Source organism: Taurulus bubalis, assembly GCF_910589615.1.
Source record: "Taurulus bubalis genome assembly, chromosome: 8".
Lineage (NCBI taxonomy): Eukaryota > Metazoa > Chordata > Actinopteri > Perciformes > Cottidae > Taurulus > Taurulus bubalis.
The window spans coordinates 25039215-25051715 of NC_136596.1; the positions used below are offsets into that span (position 1 = coordinate 25039215).

The window sequence follows — 12501 nt, forward strand, 5'->3', positions numbered from 1 at the left end:
TTGAGAAGGGGGCGGGGTGGAATAAAAAAGGGGTCGACGACAGATTGTCACAGTGAATCAGTGAGGAGGAGGCGAATGAAAAAAGAACTCCATCATGAGAGTCCACAGTGCATGTGAGAGGCGTGTCCTCTATCCTGACTGGACCAAGGTCTGGTTTGATTGGCTGTGATATCCTGAGGGGAAACGAATTTTGAACCCTTTCTGACCTTTTTGAAAACCAATAAGCAAGAGGTGGCACAGAAAACCAAAAATGTCTGAATAGCAATGTCAAAGCCAATGTGAAAGCGCTGTAAGCTGCACTTCTTCTGATTGCCACTAGATGCTGCCGCCAGAGAACCTTTGATCACACTTTCTATGTCCACGACAGGCGGAAAACTCTGGTTCTTTAAAGTGAAGCCAATGCAGAAGGGTTTTAAACTCGTATTATCTCTCCTGGTCTCTCCTCCTCTCGTTGTATAGAAGTCTATGCTTTATGTGGTAAAGCTGCATTCTCTCTACTGACCACCAGGGGGCGACTCCTCTGGTTGTATAGAGGTCGATGAGAAATGACTCTACTTCTTCTCTTTATTTATTCCCTCAGTAAACATTGTAAACATGAGTTTATGATCTCAATCTCGAGCTTAAGTCTTCTTCAATACAGCATGATGTTCATTTAGTAAATGATGGTCATTTAGAGTCAAACAAACCATAAATCAGGGGATGCTTTAGGGCGGGGCTACACTGTGATTGACAGGTCGCTGCCGCTACCAGAGCCGTACACTGCTACGTCACTCCTCCTCAGTCCAAATATGGTCACTTTCATTCACTCCTTTAAATGGGCGTCTAGACCAATATTTGGCTGTCTCTGCCTGTTTTTACTTTACTTATATCCTTATTTACCACCACTTACCAAGCCACACAAGGGAGACTAGTTACTATAATGCATCAGAGATCTAAGATTTCTGTTAAAAACATCCACAAAATTACCATATTTACATTTAGAACAATTGAATTAATATATGAAATGGTAAACAGAACAAATGGTAAACAGAACATTATTGTAAGTTGCCATTTACTGTATTGTATTGGAATATTTTTGTATTAATTTTAATAAAATATAAGAGCAGTTGCTACATAAATGGTGTTGTTATTTTAATTAACTAATTATTTTCTATTGCACCTAGGGGTTTTTGATCGGGAAACACTTATTTTCGTGCAGTGTAACAGGTTGAAAACTACACATTTAGTTATTGTATTGTAACAACAACTGAAGTCAACGTGTACCAAGTTGAATGGGTGTTTTTCTAAGTGATTTCAATTTTGGGGAGAAGAAAGTAGAAGGAAAGCACATATTGTACATTTCGCTCCCTGTGTAGCCTCATTTGTATCCGACACTGCCAACTGTTAGCCTACAAAATCAATTAATAACTGAGCAGCGACTGCAGCAGCAGGAGATTATTGTAGTTTGCCCCTGCATGCACGAGTTACTATCTTAACTTGGCAGCTGACACTTTGCCGGAGTGGATGTGCTGAGAGGTGTATTAGAAGTGATAATGAAGAACACACTTCCAGTTGAGAATGAGGCAATTAAAGTGTGGTGTAAACAGCAGAGGGAGGACTGAGTGTGACTTTCCTCCTGAGGGAATCCCCCAGCATCTCTCACACCTGAGAGGTTTGCAGAGAGAGAGAGAGAGAGAGAGAGAGAGAGAGAGAGAGAGAGAGAGAGAGAGAGAGAGAGAGGGGGAGCTCTGATGAGGATTCTGGATGACAGTTAGCGACAGGAGGATGTAACACAGTCGTTCGGTGCAGCGGGGTGACAGCCAGGAGACTGGGAGCTGCACTCAGCCGCCTACATTTAAAGAGCAACTTGAAGGTTGAATTTGTCACAGAATTCATACTCACAGCTTTTTCTTGAAAAATCATAGTTTTGTGAAGTTAATGCAGGATTGTATGTCTTACGAGCACAGACTGTGTATAAGAAGTGAACAAAGTCACGTTGACGTCACCCGTTGGTTTGTGGACTGATGCTTTGAAGCCTTGAGTTTGGTGGTTTTGCCGTCGCCATCTTGGAATACGGTCGTCGCATGTTTTTTTTTTCAGGAGGCGTTGATAAGAAACTGCGGTCAAGTCAAACAGTTTTAGGCTGCCTTCAATGTATACACAGGAAGTCACAGAAAAAATGACTTCCTGTTAGTTCCGATCTGTAGTCTACTTGTAGTTTACAAATCAAGTTTGGATTTATTCACATGTGTTTTAAATATGTATGTAGAAATGTGTGTGTAGTTGCATCCTTTGTTATTTTTATGTCTGCATGTGAAATACATTACTACTAGTTTTGTGTTATATAAATACGATTTTGTATTATCATCCACACAATATATGTTTTTAGATTAAACATGATAATAGTCAACAATCAAGCGTTAAGTATTACAACTACACATAAAATAAGGATTTTCTACAACACGTGGTGCTGTCAAATCTAAGAGACAATCAGCTCTCTGATGTGGCGACAGCCAGGCGTTTCCCATCATGCCACGCAGTCGATGGAGAGCTACTGCGGCGCCTGGCTCTAAAATTGGCGGCCACCTTGCTCTCGTGAGATTATCGTTGACCACGTGTGCATGACGTCAGAGCAAGTCGGGACCAAGTCGGACACAAATCTAACCGGCATGCATTGTGCGCCGATTGCCGCCGATCGATTCTGCACAGAACTGGCTCATCTCGAACGAACCTTATTGTCTGTTTGACTCTAAATGGACCATAATTTACGAAATGAACATCATGCTGTATTGAAGAAGACTTGAAACTAGAGATTGAGACCGTAATCTCATGTTTACAATAAATCAAGAGAGAAGTAGAGTAATTTTGTCATAGACTTCCATACAATTGGACTTCTTCATGTAGCCAGAGGAGTCGCCCCCTGCTGGTCAGTAGAGAAAGTACAAGTTTTAAGACCCTTCTGCATTGATTTCACTACATAAGACATAAGGGTAACAATTTTGAAGAAAAACAGGTGTTTTGAGCAACATTTTTATTTGGTCAACATTGCGTCATCCGTGTCATATTACATAAGGGAGTCATTGGCGTATTATTAGTTATTAGTATTAATACAGTTAGAAGGCCCCAACACCTCTCTTACATAATGACACATACTTCATAGAAAGATGAACCCGTCTCTTTTTGTGGTTGTTTGTTGTTGTTACTCTCTGTGGTCATTTTGTGTCTCTTCGTAGTTGTTTTTTGTCATGTAGTCATTTGAGTGTCTTTGTGTGTCTCTTTGATTCTGTATATATATATATATATATATATATATATATATATATATATATGTATAAATACATATATATATATGTATAAATACATATATATGTATATATATATATATATATATATATATATATATATATATACATATATATATATATATATATATATATATATATATATATATATATATATATATACCGACCTTGGGTGCCTTGAAAGGCGCCTCCAAATAAAATGTATTATTATTATTATTATTATTATTATTATTATTATTATTATTATTATTATTATTATATATTTGTGTATATACAATATATATATATACAAATACAAATATATATACATATATTTGTATTATATATTTTATATATATATATATATATATATATATATATATATATATATATATATTTGTATTTCTTTATATATTTGTATTTTTTGCTTCTTTTTAGTCAGGCGGTCCTGACACGGCACAGTGGAGAGGGGTCCTTTGTTGATGACGTCGCTAGTGATTTGGAAGATGTTGTAGCCGAAAGTTGATGGACACTATTTTAAATTAATGTTAACATATTTATACAAATGCGGAGTACGTACTATAAACTTCAAAATGGAACAAACTGCACCTCTACAAAACTGAAAGGTGAGTTTGTTGTTAATTTATAATTATTAGCTAAAAACAAAAGCGACACATTAGCTTGTTAGCTTGAGCTACAATTAGCCGCTAGCTGCCGAACTGCTTTGAAAATTATGTTATTTCTAAGATTGACTTGGTTCACAACAGTGCTTTTCACCACCTACGGTTTATCTTGCAGTGTTTCTAGTTCAATTGGGTTATTTGGTCATATTCGGCTCGTAGTGGTTTACAAGAAAAGTCCGTTATGTTAACAAAATCCCAACTGTTTTAATCGGGGATACGACGCACTCTACGTGAGGAAGCGGTAACCAGACTGGGAGTGTGATCGTTAAATGTGATAATACGCATTTGGGGTATCGGATGCTAATTGGATTCATATCCGAAGCATTGGGGTTTCCTTAAACAACTCTTGAGACATTTTCTGTTCTGGTGGTTGTGAACGTTTGCGGAGGGTTATATTAGATAACTTGCATGTCAAGTCTTTTTAAAGCATCCGATTAGTGTGAGTTAAGCTTTCTACAGATAATATATGTCGAGATTTGAACACTTGACTAAAGATGCAGTTCAATATGTGTCACTTTAAAACAACTGCACAATTGCATTTAATAAATCAATCTTTCTATATTGTATAATAATACTTATTATGTAAGATGCAGCCTTAATTGGATCTAATCGGACTTTTTGTCCTCAGCTTCATGTCAGACTAAAGGCTCCCACGGCACAGTCATGCCCCAGAAATCCCAGAAGACGGCCCAGACGGCCCATTACATCGAGCTGGGAGGTTATCAGTACTGGCCCGTGCTGGTGCCCCGCGGTATCCGACTGTACACCTACGAACAGATCCCAGTGTTCCTGAGGGAGAACCCCTACATCACGGATGGGTACAGAGCCTACCTGCCCTCCAGACTGTGCATCAAAAGGTGAGAAGTAACGTTGTGATCCTGCAAAAACAAAATGTATCATCATACATTTCAACAACAGAAGAGGTGGATGATTTCTTTATTTAAATGCGGGACAACCAGCGTTTTCATTTTCTCCGTGGCCACAAAGGCTGGTGGGTTCCTCTATAGTTTAAATGCCTTTCGATCATAGACTCTATATAAGAGGTGGGCCTAGTCATCATGACGTCGCCCATTGGTTCTTGCAGCCAATGAATGGAAGTGACCGTTCTGTCAATCACCTTGTAGCCCCGCCCTAAAGCATACCCTGCTTTATGGTCGGTTTGACTCATTTACTAAATGAGCAATGTATTGAAGAAGACTTGAAACCAGAGGCTGAGACCATAAACTCACGTTTACAATGTTACTGAGGGAATAAATCAAGAGAGAAGTAGTCATTTTCTCATAGACTTCTATACAACCAAAGGAGTCGCCCCCTGATGGTCAGAGAGAATGCAGCTTTAACACATGAAGCATATTACTTCTATACAACCAGAGGAGTCGCCCCCTGGTGGACAGGAGAGAGAATGCAGATGAAGAATCAGCTTCACTCTACAGAACCGGAGGTTGCCGCCTGATTTTGACATAAATACTTCTTAAACATAGGCTGATTCTGACCGTACAGATTTCCCAGATTATCATATTGAGCTGATCTTTTTTGGGGGGAGGATAATGACAATATTTGTTCCTCTGAGTGACCATTTCGTAATGTTCCTCCGCGCAGCCTCTTCATTCTGTCCAATGAGACGGTGAACATCTGGAGCCACCTGTTGGGCTTCCTGCTCTTCTTCGTCATCGGCGTGTACAACATGGCCTCGGTGCTGCCGGCCATCGGCGCCTCCAAAGAGGACTATGTCATCTACTCCATCGGACTCTTCTGCTTCCAGGTACAGGACTAAGTTCTCCAGTTCATGACAGTTGGAGGACCTGTTTCTCTGTATGGTGGACTATAAAACAGCACAGTCCGCTATTCTCAAATGTCGATCATCTTGGCAGGTCAAATCTGTGCACTTGATTATATCTTTGTAATTAAGCACCTCACTTTACAGATTGTTTTATACATATTTTAGGTTTAAGTATCATACCTGGTCACTTTTTTTGGGGACTAAATATAAGCATTGATTTTGCACAACAATAAAGATAAATTGGAAAAATAGATACTTCAGGTCTGTTTTGCCAAGTTTGACCTTGTTTTAATGTTATGTTAAAACAAGGTTTCTCCTCCTGTTGAGCAATGTGGTGATTTTTTTTTTTTTTTTTTTTTTTTCTTTTCAAATTTGCCAAATATCCTGGGAACTGATCATGTGACGGTTTGCATGGTGTTACCTTAATCTGAGTGCTTACAGAAGGACTTCAGACCTCATCCAAAATATTGGCTGTTCTTCTCAACAAATGAAAAAACATGATCAGTCCAGCAGTTGGCTGGACCAGGCTCGACAACCAGAGTCTTCAAGTCCAATTAGGAAGAGGAAAAAAAAGGCAGAATCATGAAATGAAAACGGTTAAAATCATAATATTTTCCTACTTGTTATCTCGCGTTTTGCATCTCACATCCTTTGCCGACTCTCCCCTCTCTGTTCACCGTCTACAGCTGTGCATGCTGTGCTCGGTGGGTTATCACCTGTTCTGCTGCCACCGCTCGGAGAAGACCAGCCGCCGCTGGATGGCGCTGGACTATGCCGGGGTTTCCATCGGCATCCTGGGCTGCTACGTCCCCGGAGTCTTCTACACCTTCTACTGTAATAACGTGAGTTCGCCTGCAGTTCACTTCTCTTGATTTGATCGGTCTTCCAAAACATCTGCAATTTAGAGAATCTATCCGAAAATACCCCTCAGGGCATCAGACCAGATAAGAAGGGGCAGAAGTGGATTTGTTAAAGCAGCAGAAAAACAAGAATAGGGTTTAATAGATGAAGCATTTAGGCTTTAAATTCATTAGCGAAGTCAAAGTTCAACATCACAGACAGATCAGCCACTTGCTTTGTCATCTGAACTTTTTATCTCACCACTTTCTATCACTCTTCAGTTTGAAAAATGTAATGGTAAACGTCTTATTCCATTCTCCACTGTTTCACATCCTGTTTCCATATATTTCTCCTGAACTCGCTACTGTTGTTTTTTGAACAACTCTTCCAGGCTTTCAGGAAATACCCAAACAATGTTATATACTTTTTTGGTACCAATTTTTAGAACAAAACCGTTTTTGAAACTTTTACTTCTACACAACAACTTATTTCTACAAAACCTTTTTGTAATTTCCTAAAAAAAGTCAACATTCTGTCTAAATCACTCCCAGTATCCTGATCGTCGGCCTGACAAGTAAATAAGAATCATAAGTAAAGACTGAGTGACTGAGCTTTTAGTTTTTAACAGCTGTGAATACAAACTACGTTCGCTGTTTACGTTCATTATGATCATGTTTGGAGGAGGAGATTTAAAGACTTTTGGAGCTTCTTTCAATGGAAAAGAGTTCAAGATTACCCAAACCTAGCTTCAAGTAGCTTGTGAGCTCTGCAGGGAGATGATCTTGACGGTCTTGATCCCTCGTACACTGGAGCCACTTCTCTAGTTCCTGAAGCTTTCAGACACATTTCGTGGCCTTCCTCAGTGTATGGGAAGGACAAAACCGCTAAATTTAAATTACAGAGTATTAGTCTGTGATTTAAACTTCTAACCGCCACAAGATTGAATCGAGCCAAAGCGCATTCGCAGTCTGGCTCTGCCGATTGACTCATTGTTCCCGGTGCAGAAGCAACACAACACCTTTTTGCTGCGCCCCCCCCCCACCACCACCACCATCACCGATGATGGCAGCCGCCCACCACTGTGTTATTTTGTTTCCTCTCCTGGTTTGCTTCTCTTATTTATTTATTTTTCATTTAACTCCTGAAGTATTTGGCGCTGCTCCTTGCTGTCCCCCCCGCCCCCCCACGCATATTGGAAGCGCCGCGTTATTTTGCCCCCAGAACGCAGCTGAAATCTGCTGCAGCACAAACCAGATGGCTGCGTTCACGGAGTGGTCCGTCACTCCTGTTCCCCACCATATGACGTTCGCAAGCCCCCCCAACCCCCCTCCTCCCACCCCCCACCTGTTCTTGCCAAGATTGGGGCTCCACTCCTGCAACAAGCTACCAGGGGGGAAAAAAACATACATGTATATTTAGTCAGACTCTTGAGCGTTTTAGAAATGCAGATTTGGAGACAAGAACACAGTGTTCTGTTAGGAGACGAGCTTAAGAAGAATTTTTTGGGCTGGAGCCGAGCGGGGGGCCGGGTGGGGTGGGGCTGGTTCCTAGTGCAAATTTATTCACTGTGAAATTCAGCAGGACTCGTCACATGAGGACGTGTGACTGGACGGAGGCCTACATCCACACACACACGGACAGACGGGGCTGAGGCGAGGCCGTCCAGACTGCTCAGTGTCTTATGGAAATTTAATCATAAGTCTTAAAACAGTAGACCTTTTTTTTTTTGCGCATACATAAATATTCACTTCATTCTCACTGTTTTATAGTTGTGTATAAACCCACACATGAAATTGTCGGACTCAGACAACCTGAGTTCATTTTCAACAACAAAAAAGAGGAAAAATTAGGTTTGGATCACAGAAAGCAAGTAATTGCTCCAACAAACAATTGTTTCAAGAGCCCAAGGAGACGTATTCAAACTGTTTTATTTGATGAAGCTGAGAAGCTGGAGCGATGTTGCCGCTGATGTTTTCGGCGCTAAACAAAAGAACTCAATTGAAAAGTCCCCCCACTCCCCAGATAAAATCCTTGTGAATCGTGTAAATCCCAGCGCTCTAAAATTGTGTCCAATGCAGCTTAAGAAACTGTTCTATCATGTAATAGTTTGTGCAGCAGCAGCAGCTACTGTCCAGCGTGTGGCGCTGGACGCCTTACAAGGTCACCGTGACGTTAGGTCCGTCTCATTCTCGTGATATTTTGAGAACGCATGGAGCGAATTTCTTCAAATTTGGCACAAATGTCCACTTGGACTTCGAGGATGAAGTGATTTAAATTTGGAGGTCAAAGGTCACTGTTATACCCCGCAAAACACGTGATCTGTACATTTATTTTGTTCCTCACAGGACGGCTTCAGGTGGCCTTAAAAACTCAAACCTGCAGCTTCCTGAACGTGTGAATAAAATGTACGTGTTAGAAGCATCAGTGTGATTTGACCTTTGACCTGACCCCGCAGTACTGGCGGCAGGTGTACCTGGTGACGGTCCTGGCCATGATCCTGGCCGTCTTCTTCGCCCAGATTCACCCTCATTACCTCAGCAAGCAGTGGAAGCAGCTGCGCTCGCTCACCTTCTGCCTGGTGACCGGGTACGGCCTCATCCCCACCTTCCACTGGATCTGCATCACCGGCGGCTTCTCCTCGGAGCTCGTGCAGGTGAGTGCGCTCAGGAGTCGCCTGACAAACCGGAACATTCGTTCAGAACATACGTTGAAATGGAAGCAGGGTTTCTGTGCTTTTTTTAGCGATCTCAGGATATTCTGCCTTTATTTGAATCCAGAATAGGGTTGGGTACCGAGAACCAACACGTCCGGTACCTACCGGACCGAAAAGCAACGCAGATTTCGGTGCTTTCTTCCGGTGCCTGAGCCGATTTTAAATACTTTTTTTTTTACACTACTCTGTAATGTTGCACGGTTTATAGGCACGTTAAAAACGATAAGATGTTGATGTATCGATACTATTAAAATAGATCAGAGCACACTGCTGCTCTGCTCTCTGTCCGCCTGCATGCAGAGCGGGGCTCGAGGGGGCGGGGCTTCCAGCGCTCACACACACACACACAGTGCGCGCACACAGAGATCGCTGCAGGCACGAGCTTTTGAACGTCCGTCCTCGGCTTGCTGGAACAAATCTCTCCAGTTGATATGAATGATGACGTGTAGTCCAGTGAAGCAGCAGTTTGTAGAATCCAACAGAGTCTGAGTTCTGTTGCACACGGTCCCATCAGGCCACCTGATTGGACTGGTGTCTCTTCTTTTTTTAAATATATATTGTTTATAGTTTGAAGTTGAAAGGTTTGAAGCTGCAGTTTGAAGACAAGTGTGTTGCGTGTATTTATTTATTTATATGTAAAGTATACTTTAAACAGTTAATATATTGTTCAATTTTAAGAAAAGGAATTTCCTTGGCAATAAAAAAGTATCGGTTCAGGCACCGTTTAGGCACCGGTTTCGTTTTAAAAGTATCGGTTTAGCACCGGTATCGGAAAAAACCCAAACGATACCCATCCCTAATCCAGAACACTGATTTTTAAGGCCACCGGCAGTCACTCATTTATGGGGTAACGTATCACGTGACCTCTTGACATGTGTCCCGAGGTTCAGACACACGGCCCGGTACTGGGCAGCGGGCCGGTGGTTGGGGACCGCTGGTTTAGCCGTTTGTGTCAGAGGAAAATTGTCTTTTTGGAGATTCAAAAGTCTGTTTCTCTTTTGACACTGGTAAAGGTATTTCTTTGAGCGACAATAGTTATGCTGTTTTCTTCAAAAATTCAATTGCGTTAAGTCTCTATAAGATAAACAACTATTACTCTAACTATACCTAAGAATGTTACTTATGAACAAATAATTTAACAGGATTCATTTGTTTTGTTATGTAGCTGCTGTTTAGTTTTCTCCACAAATTGCTTAAATATAAAAAAATGTTTTACTTCCTTCAGGCTTTTCTTCCTCGGATTCTGGGGATGTACTTCATTGCTATATTAGCTCTTATTTTCTACGTTTCAAAAGTTCCTGAACGCTACTTCCCAGGTGAGTCGACTTTTTGAGAGAGAGAGAGAGAGAGAGAGAGAGAGAGAGAGAGAGAGAGAGAGAGAGAGAGAGAGAGAGAGAGAGAGAGAGAGAGAGAGAGAGAGAGAGAGAGAGAGAGAGAGAGAGAGAGAGAGAGACTTTTACAAACGGTTTGGACGGTACAGTGTGTCAGTATTTGATATCATTTCCTCCTCCGTGATGTCGCTGCAGGCCAGCTGAACTACCTGGGCTCCAGCCACCAGGTGTGGCACCTGCTGCTGGTGCTGATGTTCTACTGGTGGCACCAGTCGTCGTGCTTCATCATGGCGTACAGACACAGCCGGCCCTGCTCCGACGGCCCCCACCACGCTTAGGGGCCCGACTCCCTGTAAGCAGCACTGTGCATAGGACCTTCTATATTATTACCTTTTTTTATTTTTGGAATCTTGATTCTAATCATTTTTATTCTTTCCTTGTCTTTTTCTCCGTCCGTCCTCTTCGGTGTTTCTCCCCACAGACAGACACACTCTCACCTGCAAGTGTCTTCAGTCCAGCGGACCTGTGGAGGAAACCAGCAGTGGGGCTGCAAGCAAGGAATCGAACTGGTGACACGTATCGAGAGTATGTTGTTGTTTTTTACCAACTCATCACCAGCAAACAACCGAAACTCTGCAGTTGAACTACAAAATCTCCAGAATTTGCACTGCGTTCAAATTTACAACAAAACAACACAAATCATCGAGGTTAATTTAGACATGTAGCGTGTTTTTAATAAAAGATCATGTTCTCCAAGGGCCTATGATTTACGCGTAGCACTAAATTATGTTGTGTGTGAGAATTCCCAATATTTCAAATAATCCCCTTTTTTGTTTTATGTCACCGCTGGAAGCAAGTCAATAAAATGTGTTTTTTTACAGTGTTGAAGTTTGATGAAAATCACTTCCAAACTATAACAAGTTGTCGGTGATGGAACTGTGATCTCTTCATGAGAACAAGCAACAAAACTAACCAGTAAATAATTAATGTTTGGACAGAAATAAACCAAAGAGCAGTTAAATGTTCATCAGTTTATATCACAAGAGTCGTTCCTTTAGTCCTTTAGCGTCGTTTGTTTTTTACTGCGGAGAGAATCAACAGATGGTACATATACTAGTACACACAAATACTACATACTAGTACATACAGGTACCAAAAAGTATCACGTGCTGCAGGTGTGCAAGTCCCACCTGGATTTAGTTTTTAATGCCGTTCTGCCTGTGTGTCAAACTGACGTTTATATTCACTGCTGCAATGTTTTCTTTGACGTGTTTTGGGTCCAGTTTATTAAACTGCCGATTTAATTATTTTCCAGCCGTGACGAGTGAAAGTGGAGGCTTATTATGAAAAGTGGCGCGGTCAGTTTTTAGACATTTTAAACTAATACCGACATCTCCACTATGAATTATGTTAAAAATGCAGAATACAAGATACATATATGAAACTGAAAAAATATACCATTTTCAAAAGTCGTACATGTATCCGTTTAAAAAACATTTGTTTGAGTTCTCAATAAATCTTTTGATTTAGTTGATTTAGACAGTTTAAGCACAATATTTATTTTTGTTAAATAAACATTGTTAAACTATTTGCAGCTGTTTCTGGTTTCAGACGCAGTATTCTGTCAGTATTTTGTCTCTGGCTCATTTAGGGTGATGTGCAATGTTCAAGTCAACTGCTTTTTATTTTTTTTGTCTTCGAATGACTTCATTCCAAAATACAACCCCAAACTGAAGTATTTAAATTCTTTAATTTGCGTTTGTTTATTATCATTTAATTAAAACCAGTGTCCAGTTAAAAGTTGATCTTCTCATTTTGGATTGAAAGTCATTCGTTTTGTTCGTCGTATTCAAAGTTTTAAGACCGAGACAAATGTTTTTTGGTGTCACGATTT

At 40.9% G+C, this 12501-nt stretch overlaps 1 protein-coding gene across 1 annotated transcript; it reads left to right on the plus strand.

Annotated features, from left to right (window-relative positions):
* Positions 1-3825: 3825 nt before the first annotated feature.
* paqr3a (progestin and adipoQ receptor family member IIIa) lies at positions 3826-11230 on the plus strand (the record flags this gene model as incomplete). Its single annotated transcript, XM_079222531.1, has 8 exons — positions 3826-3886; positions 4572-4800; positions 5543-5705; positions 6410-6565; positions 9019-9216; positions 10502-10592; positions 10803-10959; positions 11089-11230. The coding sequence occupies 7 exons, from the start codon at positions 3826-3828 to the stop codon at positions 10943-10945; spliced, it is 1041 nt and encodes a 346-aa protein (XP_079078657.1). The 3' UTR covers positions 10946-10959; positions 11089-11230.
* Positions 11231-12501: the final 1271 nt, after the last annotated feature.